This window comes from Lithobates pipiens, unplaced genomic scaffold (assembly GCF_037356315.1).
Source record: "Lithobates pipiens isolate NorthernLeopardFrog02 unplaced genomic scaffold, aLitPip1_a1.2 Scaffold_10, whole genome shotgun sequence".
NCBI lineage: Eukaryota > Metazoa > Chordata > Amphibia > Anura > Ranidae > Lithobates > Lithobates pipiens.
Window position 1 is genome coordinate 215,394,067 of NW_027507686.1, and position 24,808 is coordinate 215,418,874.

The 24,808-nt window shown below is 43.5% G+C and overlaps 1 protein-coding gene across 3 annotated transcripts in view; it reads right to left on the reverse strand.

Annotated features, from left to right (window-relative positions):
* FNBP4 (formin binding protein 4) overlaps positions 1 to 23,821 on the reverse strand; it is a 46,432-nt gene extending 22,611 nt beyond the window's left edge. The window contains exons 1-5 of one of the 3 annotated variants that reach the window (XM_077460951.1): positions 23,651 to 23,821; positions 16,974 to 17,057; positions 12,569 to 12,705; positions 261 to 453; positions 31 to 178 (exon numbers count right to left, since the gene is read on the reverse strand). In XM_077460951.1, coding sequence (XP_077317077.1) covers positions 31 to 178; positions 261 to 453; positions 12,569 to 12,705; positions 16,974 to 17,057; positions 23,651 to 23,768 — 680 coding nt within the window. In that variant the 5' untranslated portion in view covers positions 23,769 to 23,821. Of the gene's footprint in view, positions 1 to 30; positions 179 to 260; positions 454 to 12,568; positions 12,706 to 16,973; positions 17,058 to 23,513; positions 23,533 to 23,650 lie in introns of those variants that run through there. The other 2 variants (XM_077460950.1, XM_077460952.1) reach the window with 2 other exon arrangements.
* Positions 23,822 to 24,808: the final 987 nt, after the last annotated feature.

A 24,808-nucleotide genomic window follows, 5' to 3' on the forward strand; every position in this document is an offset into this window, starting at 1 on the left:
AAGGCAAACATCACTAAATGAAGGCCTCACCTGTTTGTATATCCTTGGGCTCCCTGTACTTGGGAAGCCAGACTTTGAGGCAGCTCCCAGGTCACTTCATTGGTCTGAATATTCCAATAGTAATAACAGCCGGTGTTCTCATCCCACACTTCCTGCCAGTCTCCCATGTCCACGTCAACTAAAGCAACACACAATAGAAATGAATTACGTCTAAAAGCCCACATAGAAGAAGAAAGCCCAGAGCCGTTTATATTTCTTACCTCCAGCCAGGGAACAATGTGTGTCGTAATGCCATAATTCCCCTGGGGCATTTGGTTCTGCTCCATTATGAGCACCAGAGGTCACATTGTGAGAATCTTTTGGATCTGGCTTTGGAGGAGTTGGTGGAGGAGCTGTAGAATTGGCCGTATCTTCCCCTCCAGACAATGCAGGAGCTGTGATGGCATCGATCTCCTGATAAAACAAGAAAACTTTTAGGACATCAAAAAATCTGTTAGACTTAACGGTAACTCCTTTTCTGGGAGTCTTCCAGGAAAGCCATGAAACTAAGGCTCCTCCTAGCAGGATAGGAAACATGTTAACCCCCACCGGATAAAAGAGCGGTCCTCCAGGCCCCATATCAGTATTTGAGAATGGTAGGACGTCCCTGTAAAACATATGCATGAGACACATAACTTCAAGACAAAACCGGGTGGGAATCCGGCTGTCCTGGAAGACTCTCAGAAAAGGAGTTACCAGTAAGTCTTACTCCGCTTTTCTCTAAGCGTCTTCCAGGACAGACATGAGACAATGAGCCAGAACTTACCAGTCTAGGGAGGGACAACTGCCTGAAGAACCTTACGCCCAAACGCTTGCTCGGGGGCAGATAGGAGATCCAGGTGATGTTTAACGAAGGTCAAAAAACTGGACCATGTGGTAGCCCTGGAAATTTGTTCCAGTCAGGCTCCAGCCCTCTCAGCCCAAGATGCAGACAAGGCTCTTGTTGAGTGTGCAGTGACAAAAAGCGAAGGAGCTGCCCTACTTTTGTACGTTTCAAAAATAGCTTGCTTTATCCATCTAGCCAAGGTGGCTTTAGATGCACTCTTTTCCTTGTGTGCTCCTGAAAATAAAAACAAATAAGGCGTCCGTTTTTCTAAAGGTCTTGGTGACCCCTCAAGGTAGTCTAGAAGAATTCTCACATCAAACTAAAATTTTCTTTCTTGGTCGCCCTTTGGCAAACTACAAAAGGTTGGTAGTACAATGTCCTGGGATTTCTGGAATGTACTGGCCACTTTAGGCAGAAATCCTGGATCAGTTTTCAAAACAACCAGATCCTCAAAAATTGTGAGGAAAGGCTCCCTCACTGATGGGGCCTGTAACTCACTTACCCTACGAGCTGAGGTAATTGCCACAAGGAAAACTGTTCTTAAAAGGTAAGTAATTTATCTGAAATATCCTCTAGGAGCTGCAAAGAAAATTCTACCAGAGTTTGAAGCACCAGGAACAGATCCCAGGTTTGACAACTTCTAACCACTACTGGCCTGGACCTAAAAAATTATTTGAAAAATCTAGCTATAGCGAAATTTTCCAAGATAGAAAATTGGAGAAAAAACACTGATAGCTGCTGCCTGTACCTTTAAAGTACTAACTGAAAGAGCTTTGCCGACACCCTCTTGAAAAATTTCCAAAATTGAAGGAACATCACGAGTTAATCTTTTATTTTCATATAACCATGAGTTAAATTTCTTCCAGACCTTGGAATATATGGCTCTAATGACTGGTTTTCTGCTCTAATGACTGGTTTTCTGCAATTTAACAGGGTCTTGACTACCTTGCCAGAGAACCCCTGGGCGCTTAGTAGCTTTACTTCAGATACCAGGCCGTCAAGTTTAAGGAAACCACCTGTGTTATGCGACACTGGACCCTGCGATACTCCTTTTCCTAACTGGAAAAAGGGTACCTTTCCCATTAGAAATTCTTTGGATGTATTCATCCAGATCATCCCCAAACACCACAAAAAGAAAAAACTAGCCAGGAGCTTTTTGCACGGCTGACCAATTTTTCAACCATGGTATTCTACGCATATGCACCAGCTCAAGTATAAGGCGTGAGGCCTGGAGAATAGAATCTCTCATAGCGTCTATTGCAAAACATAATGCCCCTAGTAGCTCAGCCAAATCTTGGGCCTGCTGATCAGGAATAACCTTGAGCGCCTGTTTAAACTGTTCTCTCAGGCGGATCAGATAGACTCTACTATGTTCTGAAGAGCTTTTTTTTTTTCCGGGGGGCGTGGCTAAGCGGATGGCGGCGTGACGTGTACGCTAGCTCTCCCCCTCCTGCTCGTGAGATCGATGGCAGCTGATCCGTGATCCGTGACCCCCTGCTCCCGCTATACTGCCGCACCGCTATACCGCTGTACACCGCTATACCGCCGCACCGCCGAGACTCGATGTGTCTCTCCTGAGTCCCGCTGACTCCCGCTGTGTCTGCCGAATAGTGCTGCTGATTTCACCGGGCTGCTGCAATACTCCCTGCAACACTTTCGCTACTAGCTGGGTCCTTGTTGAGACAGTACCACTGGGCATCCGAGGAGTCTGCTGTGTCTTGCTGTGGTCTTGCTATGTTGCTATTTGTGTCGTGATTCATTGGAAAAAAACAACTGGTCTGGTGGCAAGGTGGAGGAGCGAGTAAAGGAGACAAGGGAGACGGGAACGGAGGAGATAATTATGAGAGAGAGTGGAGATAAAGGTGGACGTAAGTGCTAATTAAACGTAAGAAACTAGCCTTGGGAGTAATAGGACTTGCTGTGCAGATATTATGTAATCATCAGGTCATCTCTCTGCCTAGACCCATCCGTCCATCCATCCATCCCCTCCTCCCATCCCTCCCTTCCTATTTATCTACTACTAATGGAAAAGACTTAAAAAAAAATGGAGATCCCTGAATCTTGAGATCTTTGAGAAATTAAGTGGACAGTTAGCACTTGTAATTCCTTTGCATGAAAGTATACGGCGAGGTGTGCCTTTTGTGCTTTTGTGCTTATGGTAATGATAAACTGCTAAACTGCTGGGGAACTGTTGAATCTACATTACTTTATTAAACTGAATTAAGATTGAGTGAAATTTACAGTGAGCTTCTGTTAAGAAACAACTGGAAAGTGAGAGGGGCCCTCTTTCCTTTTTCATTTTATTGATTTCTAAAAACCTGGAAGTTACCTCTTTAGTGGGATGCACTGCACTAGGAAAAGGAGAGAGGAAAAATCTACGCAAAAGGAGTCAGTCCAACAGGAGATTAAAAGTTTTTTCCCACACACAAGAGCAGCTACAGCCCGGGCATCTACATTAGAGACCAGGGAGACAGCAGGTATTGAGATTCCATTGGCAGCACCACGGATGAGCCTCCCATTATCGCCAAACGCAGCGATGGATATAGGTCAGGTGCAGGCCGGGCCTGTATCTGGGCCTGTATCTGGGCTAGAGGTGAGACCCCGGGAAATATTGGAAGAACCCATAGGTGATATGGATTTAAGATCAGTAATGCAAGCCCTCCCAACCCATCAAGAAATAGAAACCCTGAAAACAATTATGCAGGCTCTCCCAACACGCCAAGAAATGGAGGCCCTGGTGTCCCGGCTTGAGGAGGGACACAGAAAGGAGATGCAATCAATACGGTCTGAGGTACAAGCCTTAACAGCAAAGGTCAATGTGGAAACATCAGCCCTTAGTAGTATAGAGGAGAGGGTCTCTAATTTAGAAAGAGAGCAGATAGCTCAAACATCAAGTGTTCAATTAAAATTTGAAGCAGCAGAGGACCGAAGTAGAAGAAATAATCTCAGATTTAGAGGCATTCCGGAAAGTATTGAGGATGAACATTTATACAGTGCCGTAAATACTATATGTCATAACCTTGGGGTCAATATAGCTTCTGGAGAAATCGAATTTGAGGGCCTTCACAGTGCCCCAGGACCACGTGCGACAGTTTTGTCCAGACCGAGGGATGTAATTGGGTGTTTACACAGATATGCCCACAGGGAGTTGATTAGTCGGAAAGCATGGGATGCAGGTCAGATAGTGTATGAAGGAGCGAAGATTAGCATTCTACCGGACTTATCAAAAGCTACTCTACAGCGAAGAGCTCAACTGCGGCCAATTTTGGAGAAAATAAAATCTGCAGGATGTACCTATCGTTGGGGATACCCAATTTCTCTAACGGTTAAAAGGGGATCAGTATCTTTTGTGATCTCGTCCCCACAGGACCTACCGGCATTATTTGCCTTTTTGAAAACCGATCACTGTGAAGTGCAAGATTGGCTTCAACCTATAAAGAAAAAACGATTAAAAGAAGGGGTCTTAAAAACTAGCGGTGAAAAAGTTTTGATGGGTAGTAAAGAGGGTACTGTACAGCAAATAGCTGATGCAGGCTCCATACCCTAGATTAAAAGGTTATAAGAGAATAAAGGTCACATATATATATTGGAGGATCCCCCCCCTAATTTTAATGGGCCAGGGTTCAATATGGTCCCTGGATAGTTTAATTTAGTATACTTTACATAGTATATAAATAAGATGATACAAATTAACATGTATAGGATTTATATGTTATTTTCCGCCACCCCAATTTTTTTTTTTTTTTTTCTCCCCCCCTCCCCTTTTTTTTTTTTTTTTTTTTCACAAATAATAGTTAATAAAATATATCTTGGTGTTATTATATCACATAATTAAAATAAGGAGACTGGATGTTATGGATTTGGGGTTCACATAGAGCTGAATTGTTATAAGATGGAGAGGTAATGAGGTAGGGGGGGTGGGGATACACAAGGGTAGAAAGATGGATGAGGGGTTGTTGTAAAAATTATAATTATTATCACGGTTTTAGGGTTCACATGAACCTGGTTTGTTATTGCTCCGGGGGGTAAAATGGTAGTTAAATGAGGGGAGGGATAAGATGGGGATTGTGGAGGGTGGGTGGAAAGGGGGTGAAATAGAGAATGTAATTATAATATTCACTATAAAGTACACGTTTAAAATATACACTTATTTTTGGGTTAAAGGAGGGAGGGTGGAAAGGGAGTGGAATAAAGACTGTAATTATAATATTTATAATATTTATTATAAAGCACATGTTTAAAATATACCCCCTTTTTTTTTTTTTTTTTTGGGGCCTATAGACGGAATTCAATTAAAATACATGGAGAGGGTATGGGAGAGTTATGTATACTGTGTAATGTATAATAATGAATAGGAGAGGGAACCGAGGAAGAAAAGTTAGGACAAAATTATTACAGTTGCTGGAATAGATGTGAATATTAAGAGATTTTTTTTTCTTTTTTTGGAGGGGGAATAGCGTTATACGCGCCCCGTATTTGTTAGCTACCCGCCCATACCTTACACCTACGGGAAGCTAAGAACCCATAGGTAGGTGTGGGGGAAATTTTGATATCTACTCCTCGTAGGGGGTCCCCCGTACCCCCCTTTTTTTTTTTTTTTTTTTCTCCCCTTTTAACAGCAAAGGGTTTTTTTTGTCTTTTTTTTTTTTTTTTTCTCATGGACAAGATGGAGGGATTACGCATAACATCACTTAATACCAAGGGACTTAACATCCCCGAGAAACGTAAAATGTTATTAAATGATTTAAAACGCTCTAAAACTGATATTGGCATGGTACAGGAAACACATCTGAAGGAGGGAAAATTTCCTTACCTTCAAAATAGAAACTTTCCAAATGTCTATCATGCCATAAATCAAGAGGCTAAAACCAAGGGCGTGGCGATTTTAATATCCAATCGAATACCGTGGTTCCTACTGGATAAATGTGAAGAGCCAGGGGGGAGATATTTGTTCCTTAAGGGACTTATAGGACAGGTTAAAGTAACTCTTGCTACAGTTTATGCCCCAAACACATACCAAGATGGATTTTTGAATAAAGCTCTATCAAAATTAATGGAATTCAAGGAGGGAACTCTTATTATTGGGGGGGACTTTAACGTCCCTCTAGACCCAAAATTGGATACCTCTAATAGGACATCATCCGTTTCTGAAAAAATTAGGAAAAATATTCTTCGTAAATTAAATGAACTTCAACTGGTTGATGTATGGAGGGCCTTCCATGCTGAGGAGAGGGATTATACATTCTTTTCAAACCCCCATCAACGGTATTCACGCATCGATTTCTTTTTGTTATCTCAGCGAACATTATCATTAGTACAGGACATACGTATAGGAAATATAACATGGTCTGACCATGCGCCAGTAACGATTAATATCCTCTTGAAGGATGCTCTATATAAAACGGACTGGAACTGGAAAATGAATGAAAGCCTTTTACAACGTCCTGAAATCCAAGAAGAGATAATTAAAGAAATCGATTCGTATTTCAAAATTAATGATAATGGAGAGACTGAAATGGGGATAGTGTGGGAAGCCCATAAAGTAGTAATTAGAGGAATCCTAATAAAACATGGGTCCCGAATAAAAAGAGCTCGAGAAATGGAAACAGGCAGATTATTGGAAATGATAAGGAAGATAGAGATACAACATAAGAAGACAATGGAGAAGGATATGGGGACAGAATTAGCACATTTAAGAAGACAGTTATCAGATCTCCTCCGATATAAGGTAAGGGCTATTTTACAACAAGAAAGGGGAGTAATATATGAATCAGGTGATAAATGTGGCAAAGTGCTAGCAAGGAAATTAAAAAAACAACGACTCCGTTCATATATACCCTATATCAGGACAAAAGGAAATTCTAAATCCCTAGTACCAAAAGATATTGCAGAGGAATTCAGACAATATTATACTTCATTGTATAATCTTCCAGTTCCCCCCCATTCCTCTTCCTCTTCATCACTAGAGGAATATCTTGAATCCTCACACTTAGCGAAATTGTCATCCTCAGCACGAAGAAAACTTGAATTACCAATAACAACAGAAGAAGTAACCTCGGCAATAAAGATGTTGAGGCAAGGAAGGGCTCCTGGTCCAGATGGATTTTCTCTGCAATATTTTAAAAGTTTTCATTTGCAACTTGTCCCTCATATGGTTAAAACATTTAACATACAAGGGAAAATCAGGCCTCCACCTGTAGAAGCATTAAGGGCACATATCGTACTTATTCCAAAAGAAGGAAAGGATCAATCAATATGCAGTAGCTACCGTCCAATATCATTATTAAATACGGATTACAAAATATTTACAAAGATACTCGCAGCTCGCCTAGAACCGTTTATGACGCAGCTGGTTCATATGGACCAAGTGGGGTTCGTCCCCACACGTGAAGCTAGGGATAGCACAATTAAGGTCCTGAATTTAATTCAATATGTAAATCAGAGGAAGCTGCCGAGTATCTTTGTTAATACAGACGCAGAAAAGGCCTTTGATAGGGTCAGTTGGTCCTTTATGTTAGGAGTCTTAAAGCAGATGGGCCTTGGGGATCGAATGTTGGACTGGATAGCAGGAATATACTCAAAGCCACAGGCACTGGTAAAGGTTAATGGGATAAACTCTGAAAATTTTCTAATATCTAATGGGACACGTCAGGGATGCCCCCTGTCGCCTCTTTTATTTGCACTATCATTAGAACCTCTGTTAAATAGAATAAGATGGAACCCCGATATTAAAGGTATCTCTATAGCGGATCAGGAATATAAACTCTCAGCATATGCAGATGATTTATTATTTTCACTTTCTAATCCACAAATATCATTACCCAATTTATTGGGGGAAATTGAGCACTATGGTGTTCTATCTAATTTTAAAATAAATTATGGTAAGTCAGAGGCGATGGGGATATCACTGGGGAATCCCATTCAAAAAAATTTAGAGGATAACTTCAAGTTTAAATGGACAGCCACAGCGCTGAATTATCTAGGGATACAGATCCCACCTAACCTAATAGATGCATACGCATTGAATTTTCCACCCTTATTAAGGGAAATTATTACAAGGTTGAATGAGTGGAATAAATCCTCACATTCCTGGTTTGGAAGAAGTAATATTTTGAAAATGAATATCGTCCCTAAGTTTCTTTATCTGTTTCAGGCACTACCAATCCGGATTCCACTGGCTTTCTTTAGCAAAATTCGGACAATTTTTACAAAGTTCATATGGGCAAGTAAGCACCCTAGGATTAACAGGAAATTACTAACTATGCCTAAAGAAGCGGGTGGAATCGCAGCACCGGACTTATATAAATACTATCAAGCTACCCAGCTGGGTAGAATTGTGGATTGGTGCTGCCATAGAGACAGTAAAAGATGGGTTGCTATGGAACAACAAGTAAGTCCCATCCCTTTAGATAGAGCCTTGTGGTGCGGCACAGCTATACCTCTTATATTAAGAGCTCATCCCTTAGTAGGACCTACGCTCCAGATGGGAATAAAAGTAGTGCGGAATCCCAGAATCTCAACAGTTAAATCTCCTCTATTTCCTATTCTAGGGAACCCACTATTCCCGCCTGGCATGGAACTAGGTATATTTAGAAATTTAAGAGAGAAGGGTTGTTTCCAGGCATTACACTTTTTGAGATCTAAAAAATGGCCATCAATAGAAACGCTAATGCAACCAGGAGGACAATATGAATTACCCCTCTGGCAGGCGCTACAAGTTAAACATTTTCTGGACACCTTAGGACCGGCTAAGGATTTTGATCGTCCACTTACTAAGTTTGAAAAGTACTGTGAAAATAAGGAGCCCCTTTCCCATATTATCTCCAAAATATATGCATTGCTAATTTCTCCTTTGGAGGATAATGACATAGTGAGCTTGGATAAATGGGAAAGAGATCTCGGACAAACTTTCACCCCGACTCAACGTCAGAAAATAATACACTTGACTTTGAAATCATCTAGGTGTGTTAAGATACAGGAACTAAACTACAAAGTACTAATGCGTTGGTATTATACTCCATCACGAATGCATACCTTTTTTCCAGAGACATCAGATAAATGTTGGAGATGTGGTAAGGAGAGAGGCACTATTGCCCATATTTTTTGGTATTGTCCAATGATTAGACAGTTCTGGGAAGAAGTTCAGAAAATCTCTCAATTGTTTACTGAGTATCATCTCGAGGAAGATCCGGCTTTCTTCCTATTACAATGTACACATATTCCATTAGAGAGATATAAGAATTCAATGTTATGCCATCTGGTGAATGCAGCTAAAAGCTGCATAACCATTTGTTGGAAAGAAAAGGGAGCACCGCGAATTTCACAATGGTTAAACAAAGTAAGGAAAATTGGGATCATGGAAAATCTGATCCCTATGCCCTCTGAGGAAAGGGAAGCCATAGCGCAAATCTGGGCTCCATGGGAGATTTTTTTACAGTCAGAGGAGGGGAAGAGGTTGATTGGAGAAGAAATTGAAGATTAGGTGAGCTGGTTGAGTAATGTAAACTAAACCCGCCGGTGGGTGGGATTGATCTCTCCCCCCCTCCCTCCTTTATCCCCCCTTTTTTTTTTTTTTTTTTTTTTTTTTGTTTGTTGGACCACTATGAGGAATAGATACTATATACTGTATTGGATATTGTACTGATACTGTCTTGTTTTTGTTTTGTTCATAAAAAGGGCAGGAATGCATTATGTTGTACTTCATTGATTAATGATGTTGTTTTGTATTCTTGCAAAGAAATAAAGAATTAAACTGTTCTCTCAATGATTGAGATACACCAATTGCTGCCAGCGCAGGCCTTTAATAGGAATTCCAACTTTTTATCCATTGGATCCCTAAGCTTTTGAGCATAGTCTAACGGACAAGTCAAACGTTAATTCACAGAGGATATAGCAGTGTCAATTGCTGGTATCTCCCATTTTTTATTAAACTTTTCCTCCATAGGATAAAGTGTTGAAAACTTTTTAGGAGGATAAAAATGCTCTATCTGGGTGATCCCACTCAGAATACATAAGCTTTTCCAGCATAGAATGGACAGGAAAAGCATGCACAGCTTGGGGAGGCTTTAGAGAACCCATACAAGAGGTAGGTTTATCAACTGACACAGTTAAGGGTAGCAGAAATGTGGAGCGGACCAATTCAGTAAGAGATTGTGAACCTGATCCCCCCCCGCATTTGACCCCCTCAGAAGAGGAGTCATCAGCTTCTTCTCGGTCCCCTGAGAAAAATTCATCTCCTGCCCCCGATTGCTCAGTTTGAGGGTCCTGGGTAATGGAAGGGGACCTACCGTGCTTAGTCCCACTCTGGGATGCGATTAAAGCCTCTAACCTCTGCGGCAATCCCAAAATGGGAATTTCGGATCTCAAATGCAGAGGTACTACCAAAAGAAATTGCATCCACTGTTAGAGCAAATAGTCCCGCAACTGCCGCTGCTATTATAACGCTCAGCCTGATGCTTTTAGTAAATGTGCCAAGGGAATGCCTGTGTTACCAAACCTCTTACATGCCCCTTTTTGCTCTTGTCCCTTCCGACAGCTGCAGCCAGCAAAAATTGAGCTTTTAAAACATACTCCCGCGCTGGATGTTGCTGCATGCCAAAGTCGCGCTAAGCCCCACCCCCTCCATCACATTGCGCAGGCCTCTGATTCCACGGGATCGGCGTGTGTGTGCGCGTTTATGGTAGGGTGGCGAGAAGGAGACATGGCCAAAAACTGCTGTGCAGGGGCGGTGAAAAATGGAACGGCATCGCCGATCGTTCTGGCTTCCCCCTATCCAGGTAGAGCTTGTCCAGGTGGAGGGTGTTTTTTTGGAAGACACAGTTATCTTTGAGGAAACCATCACAAGGTACATGCTCTATACAGCCCCCAGTGGTGACTTTTAGGCATGAAAACATTTTTAAAAAGGATACAACTCACAAGAAACTTAAAAATTCCTTAAAAATCTCCACTTACCTTTCCCACTGCAGGGATTTCTGTGGTAAATCCAACAAAATCCAATCTTCACCCCTCACGGTGGGCTCCGTTTAAAAACCTTCAGGAACCGGGGCCTGTTTTTATCAGAGGATCCACATTCCTGGACCTAGAAAAGACCCCGCCAGGAAGCTTTATGGCTGAAAAGAACCAAAGCACTGGATCCCGAGGTCCAGCTCTCTAAAAAAAAAAAAGAGAAGCTTTACAGGCTAAACCTAGTTTCTTCTGCCACGAGGCCCAGGTACCATTCAATTTGGCCTAAAAAGACACTTTGAATGTATCCGGCAGCATAGCTGGCCCAGGCAAGGATTGCTCCAGTGAAGCTCAGCACAGAACATCTTTACTCGTGACCAACACCTAAGAAACTGGAGGTACTCCTAGTAGTGGGAGGGGACTTCCTGTCTTAGGGTGTGCCAGTGTCCATCACCTCAAGGTGGCCTATAACCCACATAGTAATTACTATGGCTCTGTGTCCCGTGATGTACAATTAAGAAATACCTTTTTTTCTATCGGCCGTGTGTTCCAGCGCCCCTTGCAGACCTGGCCCAAAAAGATGATTGCCTAAACACGTTACACACACCCTCCCCCCCCTCCGGAGGAAACACTAATACTGATTTGGGGCCTGGGGGAGCGCCCTTTTATCTGGTTGGGGGGGGGGGGGGTTTAACCCATTTCCTGTCCTGATAGGAGCCGCCCTAGGACTCATGGCTGTCCTGGAAGATGTTTAGGAGAAAAAAAAACACTATATTAAAGAACATTGCAATGTATGGACTTCGCCGTACATTGTGTCAGCTATGACAGTGAACAAACACGAACTGAAGGTTTCACCAAGCATAAACATCTTCAGCTTGACGAGGCCACTGCAGCCTGAATATGTCAATATGCCTCTTTTCAAACCTTTAATTATCTAATTCAGTATTTGAAAAAAATATTTAAACTGTATATCACTATAAACGCTAAATAGAAATACTTGAGCAAATTAGTTAACTGATGCTACCAAATTTGGCCTAAGCATCTAAGTGTCAGTGACCCCTGAGAATTAACTGGCCAGTTAAAAAAATAAAAAATAAAAGTCTGGCCTTGGAAATGTAATGGGTCTCCAGCAGGAACAAAAAGAAAAGCAGCCCTATAAGTGCTGAGCGAGAAGCCAGTGCACCGCATCGCTGCCAATTAAAAAGGGGTGGGGTTGAAGCAAAAGTATAGATTTTACTACTGGGACTGGAAATTCTTTAAAGATCTGCAGGAAGATTGAAATTTAGTAATATGTTGAATAAAATATAAAGTTACCTCTGATCCATACAATATTGGGCTTATAACACAAATCAGACAATGCAGGACATTTAAAAAACATGCATGGGCTGGGCATTTTCTAAAGTATGCATTTCTAGCTGAAGTACAATTTAAAGATAATTAGAAGTATTTAGGAAGGGTCAATGTTTTTCCCACCCACTCTCAGCATCCTGCTTCTGTGGATACTAGTTGACAGTTGGAATACAAATGCATTTCTATTCAACACAGTCCCCTCTCATTCTTTTGTAGAGATTAATAACTTAACTGCAAGAAATTGATTCTTAATACAAGTATTCCTACAGCTCTCAATCGTAAAAACAAACAAGACCCCAAACCCTTCATAAACAACTTTGAAACACTTTGTAAACCAGTGCTTGATATGCATCTGCATCCACCACACAAGTGTTCTGTTACCACAAGCTAACCATGAATAAGTTATCTTACCGCAAGGAAGTTGGCCAGAGTACTGTCAATGTCGGTAGAAACATTTGCTTTTGTAGCAGGGGTAGGTTTGGACTTCTCTGACGAGTCCCCATCTTCATCATCGCTGTCTGTGTATGCCCCAAGCAGACAAAGACCACCTATAGATATAAAAACACCTTAGACCAATTCCAAAGTAAGAGAATATGAAACAAACCTATTATGCCAACTGCTTTTATCATTCACTAAATCCCCCTCTGTATTGAGGCCTCCTCTTACACTGACTCCTCACAAATTAATGGTATAATCTCAGCGCTCAACAGCATTTTTAGAAACATTAACATATTAAGGCAAGCAAGTTTCTAACTGATGGGATTGTCTTTAACCAGTTCCGGACCAGCTGCCGCCAGTTGTACTACGGCAGGTTTGCTCCGCTGGGCGAGCCGCCGTAACTGTACGTTGGCCCTTTAAGAGGCTGTATTTGGCGCACAGGGCATGTTGGGCACATCTGGCACCCGTGATCGCTCGTGACAGAGCAAGAACCAGGACCTGTGTGTAAACACACAAATCCCGGTTCACTCAGGGGAGAGGAAACAGATCATGTGTTCAAACCAAGTATGAACACCGATCTCTCTCTCCTCTCCTAGTCAGTCCCACCCCCTACAGGTAGAACACACCTAGGGAACACAGTTAACCCCTTCCCTGCCAGTGACATTTATACAGTAATCAGTGCATTTTTATAGTACTGATCACTGTATAATTGTCAATGGCCTCAAAAATTTGTCAAGTGTCCAATTTGTCCGCCACAATATCGCAGTCCCAATTAAAATAAAATAAAAAATAATAAAAATGCAATACATCTATCCCCTATTTTGTAGGCGCTATTACATTTGCGCAAACCAATCAATATACACTTATTGCGGGTTTTTTTTACCAAAAATATGTAGAATACATATTGATCTAAACTGAGGAAAAAATAAGTTAAAAAAAAAAATAATTTTTTTTTAAAAATTGGGATTATAGCAAAAAAAGTTATAGATAGGGTTTTTTTTTTTTTCAAAATTGTCACTCTTGTTTATAGCGCAAAAAATAAAAAACCCAGAGGTGATCAAATACCACCAAAAGAAAGATCTATTTCTAGATTGTAAGCTCTAACGAGCAGGGCCCTCTGATCCTTCCTGTATTGATTTGTATTGTAAGTGTACTGTCTGCCCTCATGTTGTAAAGCACTGCGCAAACTGTTTGGCGCTATATAAATCCTGAATAATAATAATTTGTCAGTTAAAGCAACGCAGCGATATATCGCAAAAAATGGCCTGGTCATTGAGTAGCCAAATCTTCTGGGGCTGAAGTGGTTAATGTAGTTATTTTTCTGCTTCTTTCCGTGATTTCCTCCCTCCCAACATTATTAAAAGGAAAACCTGCATGTTAAAAGGGAAAATACATAATGGAGTTTGAAACAGATGTATAAATGAAATTCTGTTCATGTTATAATCTAAACAACTACATTGAGCAGTCTTACAAATAATTTGACATAAAAAAAAAATAAACAGTAATTTAAAGAGGAAGTAAAGGCTATATAAAAAAAAAAAAAAAAAAAAAAAGGCAACCTGCAAGGCAAAGGCACAATGAGCTAGTGTCCATAACATACTAGCGCATTATGAATAACTTACCTGAGAACGAAGCCCCCGAAGTGGTCCTCCGTCTTCATCTTCGCCGCTGCCATGTATCCTGGAGTGAAATCCGGGTTTCGCTGCTCCGGGGCCGTGATTCGCCAGAGCCGCGATAACGTCACTCCCGTGCATGCGCACGAGAGCCGACATGAGCGGCATATCGCAGTGATCTGCGGCCGGCTCAGTGAGCCTGCGCGCCGCTGTCTATGATGCATGCGCTGTAGACAGCGGTGCCTGTCTTTTTGTAAATATCTCCTAAACCATATGGGTTTAGGAGATATTTCTTGGACCTACAGGTAAGCCTTAATCTAGGCTTGCCTGTAGGTCAAAGTGGTTTGTAAGGGTTTACAACCACTTTAATGCCTTGTTAGTTGCTTCTTTTTTTTTTTTTGCAAAGGCACAACTTTGGGAAGGTCAAGAAGACTCACTGTAAAGGATACCTAAACCCAGGACAAAAATCGAATACATCATCTTTCAGGGTAACAGGGTTTTTAGTAGGTACAGAAAATAACTGCCGATATTGGAAGAAACTCGGTGTCCTTGTAGCCATATGTACACTGAAATCAAACAATGTTATATCTTCCTTCTAAGCTAACTTGTAACTACAAATGTTGCTGCTCCTGGGTAATGAAGATACGTTTGTAGTGAAAGACATTTGTAATGAGTTAGAGCAGCCTAGGAAGACTAGTATTGTTTCCTCCATAGATACAGTGGAGAAATGACTATAGCAACACAAGGACAGAAAATGTGTCGTCTTCAGGATTACCAAGTGAAAATTAGGCCTGGCAAACTTCATATTATTTTGGGGGTTTAGATATGCTTTAAAGCGTTCGTTAAACCGGTAAACTGTCTTTGGCTGATAGCTGATCACATGGTAGAGGGGCCGGGACTGGCCCCTTACTCAGATCGGTGATCACAACGCGTGCACAGGGGAGGCCATCATATGATGGCCTCCCGGGAATTCACATCCGCGCTGATGCCATCATTCGGCCATAGTACGGCTGTCAGGTGGTTAAAGCGCGTTATACGACACTGTGCTTGTGCTGTGCCATTTGGCCCCCTGTAATACCTAAAAAAAAAGCCTGGTTACCCTTCCCCTATGTAAACTGACCACATATTATGGCTGCTGAGCCCTAACAGCGTTGTCAGTTTACATGCCTCCGTCATCCGCAGCCTGCTATCTCCCCCGTCCCCGTCTGCCTATCAGCTCGTAACAGTGCAGTCGACCCCCACCCCCCACCCCCCCCCACCCCTGCTTGAATAACACTAACCTGTATGCACCATCCACACTGCCTCCAATTGCAGCATCCCCCTCTGTGTGGATTATAAATATAAATGCTGCAAATACCTAATCTCAGAGAGGAGATCATGATCACATGACTGGCCGGATGTCATCATCATCCCCCCCCCCCCCCAACTGATGTCAGCAGGGGAATCTCGGCCCCGCCTCAGAGGAGGAAAGGAGAGACCGGCTGGTCATGTAATAGTGTTCTCGGCTCTGAAAGGAGGTATTTGCAGCATTTATTTTTATAAATCATACACAGAGGGGGGACACTACAATAAGTGGCAGTGCTGATGGTGCAAACAGGTTAGAGTGGCTTAACAACCACTTTAAGGTTCTACTGTAAACTCTACTGAGTGGGTAGTTTCAGATGGGGAGGAGGTGAACAAATGAGAAGAGGGAGGTAGAAGGGCCCAAAAAAAGAAAATGGTTAGGCTGTGGGTACAGGCGGTACATGTTTAGAGGGAATTCCAATCTGGAGACTTTTTCTTCTTTCTCATTTGACTTTTGTACTGGGAAAACTAATTCTACTTTTCTCTGATGGAATATAGCTGCAGAACCAAAGATCTTTGTACATGCTGAAATTTGAATGAGGGAATCCTTCCCTTGCATGTCTTTGAATGTAAATGCTCCTTAAGTTTGCTCACAAATAGCCAAGCACATATATAAAGAGCAGCTGAAGAAACATTTTTTTAATAGAACACCATAATCTAGTCCGGTATATGCTTTCAGGCACATCACTGAAAAATTATAACGTAATGTATAGAACATGAGCTTAAAGTGGTTGTTAACCAATTATATGATCATGCCATCCTCTCTGTAACCCTACATGCCCCTGTTCTGTATATGTAAAAAATAAAAAAAAAGATCCCATTATATTGTATATGGCGCTCACGTGACTCCTCGGCTTTCTCCTCTGCCCGGCTGACAGCCATAGTGGGCTGGGCCAAGCACTGCCGCTGACTTCAGCCGGGGAGGAGAGAAATCGGACGAGTCATGTAAGCGGCGTGAGACACACTGATATATGGTATAAATCACCATTTTTTTTTTATACAGCACAGGGACACATATAGCATTATATAACAGAGGGGATGGCATGCTTATATTATAGATTTTATTGCACCAGGAGGGAAGGCTCGTGGAGGGGGATGGAGCTGACCGGCAGGGAGGGGTGGTGGGTGGAGGACGCAGGAGAGCAGGGCTGCGGATGACAGAGGCACGTAAACTGACCATGGTGTTAGGGCTCAGCAGCCATGCTATACCCTGGTCAGTTTACAGAGAGGAGGGCAGAATCAGGAGGATCAGCCAGGATTTTGAGGCGATATAGGGGCTAAATTACAAATCACAAGCACTGTGCTGTAAAACATGATTTAAAAAGGATTTTTTTTTTTTTAAGGGCAAAAAACACTTTAAGTTGTTGGCATTAAACCCAAACGCTAATTATGTGCCAAGTAGCTGATAATGGGCACCTTACCTGTAGGCTTCACCACTACAGGCTGGACTTCTGGGATCATTCCGGTGGTGGGAGGAGCTATGACCTTCTGGGAATCTGTATCATCTGTCCATGGCAAAAAAAAAAAAAAAAAAAGTGAATACAATCACCCTAACAGGGATGCACTAATGACACAAAGATCCTCAAATGCCCAGAAGCCACGCTGATTTAAGCTATATTCTGTGAACAGTTACCCATATGACCGGCACTGAATCAAACAGTGTTCCGGTGGTGCTGTCAATTACTCCCATTCAGGACATTTTTGGCTTTCAAATTAGGCTGCTAACAGATGCCGCCCCCCCCCCCCCCCCCCCCAAATTAGGGCTTATGTAGCTTTAGATAAGCTGAGATGCAGACGCTCCAAATATACGAGGTCAGAAGTCAAAACATTTTTGCCTTTTATTGGCCTAAGTCAATAAACGGTCTAAATACAAAATGTTTTTGGGTCCACACCTCAACCTTATCCTAGTGACCAAACAGGAAGTGAGATCGCCATGATGGAGATGTAGACAGCAGGAAAAAAAGGAAAAAAGAATTTCACCGATACCAACTTTATTTAAAATAATTTTTCATTGCTCTCTGACCCTTGTTGAAGAGTGTTCTTCACGTTCTGTCTCAATGATGACACACGTAAGGTAAGCTTTCCCACAAAGAAAAATTAATTGTCTGGAGCCGAGTCTTAAATAGCAACCAATTCACAAAGCAGCAAATGATTGTCTTGTAAAATAGGAGTACCGAGAGAAAACATGGGAAGAAACCAACTTCATACAGCACCCTGTACTGTAATGACAGGAATCGCCCATACATTATCTGCAGATACTATATGAAGCCAACAGAACCAGTTTTTCTAGTTTAGAGTCTTACAACATTCATTTTTTTTTTTTCAAAACTCTGTTTCAAACAGCATTTAGAAGAGTTGGAAGCTAGGTAATGTTTTAAAGTGATTCTAAAAGATTTGATTTTTTTTATTTTTATTATAATAAACATGTCATTCTTACCTGATCTGTGCAATGAGTTTGCACAGAGTCGCCTCAATCCTCTTCTTTTTGGGTCCCCACCGGCAGTCCTGTGTCACCCACGCTGATGAGTCCCTGTCCCCCCCCCTCATTAGCAAGCCTTTTGCTATGAGGGCATTCGAGCAGGCTTGCTCACAAGTCGTGCTCCTGTGAATAGACATTGTCCATACACACACCCTCTTGCACATCGCACATGGTCAGACCGGATGCCATACAAACGGATGGAATGTCAGTTGGTTTTTATTGAATGGGCCGATTTTGCCTGACATTTCTGTCCGTGTACGGACGAGGCTTTAGTCTTTGCACATGAATGATGCTCGGTTTCACGTCGACCCCTTTTACACTGAGGAGCTTTACAGGTACTACAGTGCTAAAAATAGCACCTCGATAGTGCCTGTAAAGAGCGTCTCTCCAGCGTGAAAGCCCGAGTGCTTTCAAACTGGAGCGGTGCACTTGCACGACATTAAAAAGAAACTCCTGCAAGCAGCACCTTTGGAGCAGTGTATACACCGCTCCTGCCCATTGAAATTAATAGGGCAGCGTGGCTATACCGCAGGCATAGCGCTACTGAAGCAGCGATTTGCGGTTGTTTTAACCCCTCCTCGGCCACTAGCGCGGGGGTAAAAGCGCCCCGCTAGCGCCACAAAATTGACGGTAAAGTGCCGCTAGAAACAGTGCAGCTTTACCGCTGACGCACCCACCGCTCCAGTGTGAAAGGGGCCTTAATCCAGCACACTGAGGACATCTAGTAGCAGAAAGGAATTACTTCAGGAGACAGCAGTAGATATTTTTATATATTTACTTTGTCTCTAACCTCCTGAGAGACTTTTTACATATTAGCCCAGGGTTGAATTTTAACTGCCATCTTTATTCCAACTAGGAAGATTTTTCTTCACATTGTATGCCTGTGACATCAGGTTAAAGCGGGAGTCCACCATTTTTTTTATATATTTTTTATTTTGTTTTTAAAGCCAGCAGCTACAAATACTGCAGCTGCTGACTTTTAAAATAATGACACTTACCTGCCCAGCGCGCCCGCGATGTCGGCACCCGAAGCCGATCTCTCGATCGTCTCTCGGGTGCTGCCGTCGCCATCTTGGGTATGGGAATCAGGAAGTGGAGCCTTTCGGCTTCATTTCCCGGTTCCCTACTGCGCATGCGCGAGTCGTGCTGCGCAATAAGGATGGTCCCCACTGTCTCTGGGATAAGTGTTTTTCCCAGCAGACAGCGGGGGGACCTTCGGAAAGGGGCGTACCTTCTGCAGAATCTACGCTGGAAGTGGGTGAAGATACCTGTACTGTACAGGTACCTGCACCCCCCTCCCCCCTGAAAGGTGGCAATTGTGGCGCCGGAGGGGGGGGGGGGGGGTTCCAATGAGCGGAAGGTCCACATTAGGGTGGACCTCCGCTTTAAGAAATTAGTAAAAAAGGCATTACCAGGAGAGGAAGCCACAGATCACAAAATCTTAAGACATTACTAAAATGTTTGCATCCATTTCATTAACCACTTGCTTACTGGGCACTTAAACACCCTTCCTACCCAGACCAATTTTCAGCTTTCAGTGCTCTCACAATTTGAATGACAATTACTCAGTCATAAAACACTGTACCCAAATGAATTTTTTGTCCTTTTTTCCCCCACAAATAGAGCTTTCTTTTGGTGGTATTTGATTACCTCTGGGGTTTTTATTTTTTGCGCTATAAATGAAAAAAGACCAAAAATTTTGAAAAAAAAAAACCCCACATATTTCTTTGTTTCTGTGACAAAAATTATGCAAATTATTATTTTTTCTTCATCAATTTTGGCCACAATTTATACTGCTACATATCTTTGGTAAAAATAACCCAAATTAGTGGATATTATTTGGTCTTTGTGAAAGTTAGAGAGTCTACAAGCTGTGGTGCGAATCGCACAAAATTGATCACATCTGATGTACTGGTGGCCGATCTCACTTCTTGTGACCCGAACAAGTCAGGAAAGTACAAATACCCCCCAAATGACCCCTTTTGGAAAGTAGACATTCCAAGGTATTTAGTAAGATACATGGTGTGGTTTTTGATGTTGTCATTTTTTACCCACAATTCCCTTGCAAAATTAAGATTTTTTATTTTTCTTATTTTTTTTTCCACAAAATTGTCATTGTAATAGGTTATTTTTCTCACATGGCATGTGTATACCACAAATGACAACCCCCAAAAAAATTCTGCTACTCCTGAGTATTACAATACCACATGTGTGGGACTTTTTCACAGCCTGGCCACTTAGAGAGGCCCAACATGCAGGGAGCGTCGTCATGTGTTCTAGGAACATAAATTACACATCTAACTTGTTGACTATTTATTACACTTTTGAAGGCCCTGGAGCACCAGGACAATGACACGTGGCACCGATGACAGATGGCACTGATGAGTGGCATTGATGACACGCGACACTGACAACAGATGGCACGTGACACTGACAGGTGACACTGATGACAAGTGGCACTGGGGACAGATAGCACTGGGGACAGATAGCACTGGGGACAGATAGCACTTGCCCCCGCCCCCCCCCCCCCCCCCCCCCCCCCCCCCCACTTACAGCCGCTGCAGCCGTTCATCTCTCCCTTCTCACACGCTGTCTGTGTGAGAAGGGAGAGCGGCGCTGAGAGCTGATCTCTTATGTTTACCAATGAGATCATCTCTCATTGGATAGGCCGACACAGCCAGCACAGAACTTCCCAGATGCGAGCTCCCGGGAGCTCGCATTGCGGAAGTAAACAGGAGGACGTCCACGGCCTCCCGGCAGATGGCGTTCGCTCTGAAGCCGCCTTTCGGCTATAGGGCAGGCGCGAAGCGGTAAAAAAAAAAAAAAAAGTGGAGTTAGGCTTTAGAGTAACCCCGATGCTAAAAATGAAAAAAAAAATCACACCCCTATAAAAAGTAATCAATATTTATCCCTCCCACTCCACCCAACTGCTGAATCTAGCCGTGACAGGAAATGGGAAAACTCCCATGTCAGTTTTTGAAGTGTATTCAGAATCTGGCATCTCTGTGCACAACTGCTTCAATCCCCCCGTTACTTCAACTTCAATACTGTGTCCTATAGTGTCCCCTACATTACTACATGGGAGAAACCACTGAGCGCAGTGGGGGGACCAGGAATCTGACACTCCTGAAAGTGTTGGTTTGTGAACAGATTTTATCAGACGATTTTTCTGAATCACTGCAGAGTCTGGCAATGCGGGCAGGCATACTGCACTTTTGCAGAACCACAGACCACAATATATTGTATTCTGCGGTTTCTTTGTATTCAAAGCTCATCTTGAAGCATACATAAACCTCCTATCAGGAGATGAATTGGGGGCTGTGAAAGAAGGGGAGGATCAGAGACGACAGGATCAAACAACCTTTCTAGACAATGCCCAGGATTAACCTCTTAGGTTACACAGCGAGTAATACAAGCATGTTTTACTGCATATACAGACTGATTTTACTGTTGTGGGTTTAGCAACACTTTAAGGCTGGCCATACAATATACAATTTGATTGTAAAAGCTCCAAAACTATGCCACACGAAGTCATGCCTAAACAATGCATTCAATATACAATCGGGCAGGCCCTTCCACTATATGGATGATGGTACATCTAAAAGAAACTGCACAGATTTTATGGTCAGGCTAACAATATTGGAGGTAAAATGAGTGGGAGTGTGTGGGTGTCACTGCTATAAGAAGTAAGCGCCCTGCTACACCCAGCCTCCACCTAAGTCAGTGGATCAGTGACTCGTAAAGCAATAAAACTAAAGCCTCAACAAGCCAGGGAATTAGCATTGTGAAAAGTAGAGTTCAGCAGGTGTATCCTCCATAATCTCTCATGAAGGATGAGGGCAGCAGATATGAGTCCAGCAAGTTTGTCTGCCTAACCAGCGACTACTGATGAGCTTGGGTTCACCCTGAAGCAAGAGTTCCACTGTCAGTGCTGGGCCAATAAGCTGCAAGAGATTATTTCCTCCACAGCTGACGTACACAAAGGGGGCGGGGAGACTTACGTCATCATAATACATTGACATAATACAAACACATGGCCTATGTTAGGTCAAAGATATCAGGAGCACCCCCACCCCATTCTGTATGCTGGCTGCAAGGCAGGAGAAACTCCAGGTTTGGTCTGAACCCAAGCTCATTCTTACCAGAAACAAGCACATTACGGATCACATTACAAACTGCTATCCAGTAGCCTCCCCATATTTATTGTCAGCATCAAAGGTGATTGCAGAGCTCCCAAAATGCCCCGGATATTATTAGGACCTTTTGTTGTACATAATAAAGATTACCTGCGGAGCTCTCATCCTACTCTTCATTCTTCCCCTTTAGGTACCAACACACCTGTCATTGAATCATAATCTTCAATGACCGAGTCCTTCAAATGCCCAGCTCCACCCCCACAGTACCCTCCATCTGTTCTCTGTACACGCCTGGTGCCAAACCTGTTGCCCTCTGGCACTTGATGAGCAGACCTCGGGGCCCTGCTGACACTAATCTTTGTTTCAACATCGTCTTGTTATAGTAATGACTTTTAGCCATCTCAAATAATATGCCCCCAGTCTACAAAAACGTCTATAACAAGTCTGTGTCGCACCCCCCAGCTTCCGGGCGATTCCCGCTTCCCTCCGACCATCTCCCGCGTCCCGGGCCCACAGTTTCTGACTGTCTTCCGGGACCTTCTCCCTTGCCCTGGCCCCCCGACCTTCTCCCGCATCCCTCCGACCATCTCTCGGGTCCCGGCCCTGCAGTTTGTGACCGCCTCCTGCATCCCTCAGACCGCCTCTTGGGTCCCACCCCGCAGTATCTGACTGTCTCCCGCGTCCCTCGGACCTTCTCCCGCGTGCTGACCCCGCAGTTTCCGACCTTCTCCTGCGTCCCTCCGACCATATCCCGGCCCCCCGAGTCTCCGACCACCCCCCCACGTCTCCCCCCCAGTCTCTGACCGCCCCACCCCCGCGCCCCACAGTCTCCGACCGCGTCCCAGTCTCCGAACACCCCCCCGGTCTCCGAACGCCCCCACGTTCGGAGACCGAACATCTCCCACGTCCCTCCCCTCAGTCTTCGGCTATACCCTAATGTGTCTCCTGGTTCTGATAATGAACATTCTCTAAAACTTAGGTGAGGTATTTTGGTGATGTCAGGGGCCACACTTGAGATCCCCTATATGAAGCGAGTAGCCCCCGCCCCCCCCCCTGTGCTGTACACTGAAGGAGGGGCGCTTTGTGTTGAAGACTGAGGACATCTAATGGCGGAGAAGAGGTACTACAGGGGACACGGGTTTCTGACTGATGTTTTATTTTAGACTTTTTGTTTTCATAACTTTCAGCCAGTAAACAGAAAGTAATAATAAAAAAATTATATATATATATATATATATATATATATATATATATATATATATATATATAAAATACACATACACACATATATTATGATAGCAAGGCCCAGAGGAAATCAGTGCAGAACAACACCCCCATACACTCACTCCGAGACCTCTGCCGGTACACACATCACCGACAGCCGGGTACTCCGCCACCCAGCTCCGATTACCAGGAGAGGAACGAGACGACGTACTCCCCTCCCCCACACCGCCACTCCCTCTACAAGGCCTGCTGGGCTTACCCTCCGAACCAGAGCCGGCCTCCTCCCGGGTGGCAGCGCGCGGTCCCGGCGGGGAGAGCTGAAGGATAGGTCTCCGGCCCGACACCGCCCGTGTCTTCTTCCCCATGAGAGCGCGCATAGAGCCCCTCACACCTCGGGGCGCGGAACTAACACGTCACTTCCGGGCGCCGGTTCCCCTTCGTCATGCCGTCTAGACTTTCCCGGTAGCACATGTGACCGTCAGAAAACCCCGCCCCTGGTGTCAGTATAGCACGCACTTTACTGCCTCCTGCTGGCACATCTACTCACTACAACCAGCTAATCATAAAGCTGCAGGGAAAAATTCCCACCCACATTGTTACCTGACTGAGCCTGAGGTGGATGCAGTGCTCAGCTCTGGTCATGTCTTGATGTGAAATCCTTACTTCGTATCAACTGAAATGATATTAAACCCTTCATGGCAAAATTAATAAAGTAATGCAGACCCCCCCCGCCCCAACAGTAGCATGAATCCTGTGTATCCACCGTCCCTCAGCGGAAATCCTCTCTATCCCGATTTGACGCATTGCCTTTTGCGTCGCCTGTTTTTAACACGGTAGCCCATTGACTTCAACAACTGCCTGTCGTGCGACAAACCAGACAAAGAAGCTCCAGTACAAATTTTTTGCCCAGAGCCAAGCGTGTTTGGCGAAACGTTTAGCATATTTTGTAGTGAGGTAAACTTGCAACAAAACACGCAACTGCCACCTGCGTTTGCAATGCCATTAAGAAATAGCGGCACCACAAGCACGACATGTTGTTTAGAGCATCGTTCGTGCGTTTCCAGAAACAAGTCACACAGGTGTGAATACAGCCTAATTCCCTGTACACACGATAGGATTTTCCAACAACAAATTTTGGATGTGATCTTGTTGTTGGAAAGTCCAACCGCGTGTATGCTCCATAGAACATTTGTTGTTGAAATTTCCACCAACAAATGTTTGAGAGCAGGTTCTCAAATTTTTCGACAACAAAACTTTTTGTCGGACATTCCAATCGTGTGTGCATAAGTCAGACGCACAAAAGTTCATGCATTTCTTCAGAATCAAGCAGAAGAGCCGCACTGGCCATTGAACGTCATTTTTCTCAGCTCGTCATGTACGTGTTGTACATCACCCACATTCTTGATGCTTGGAATTT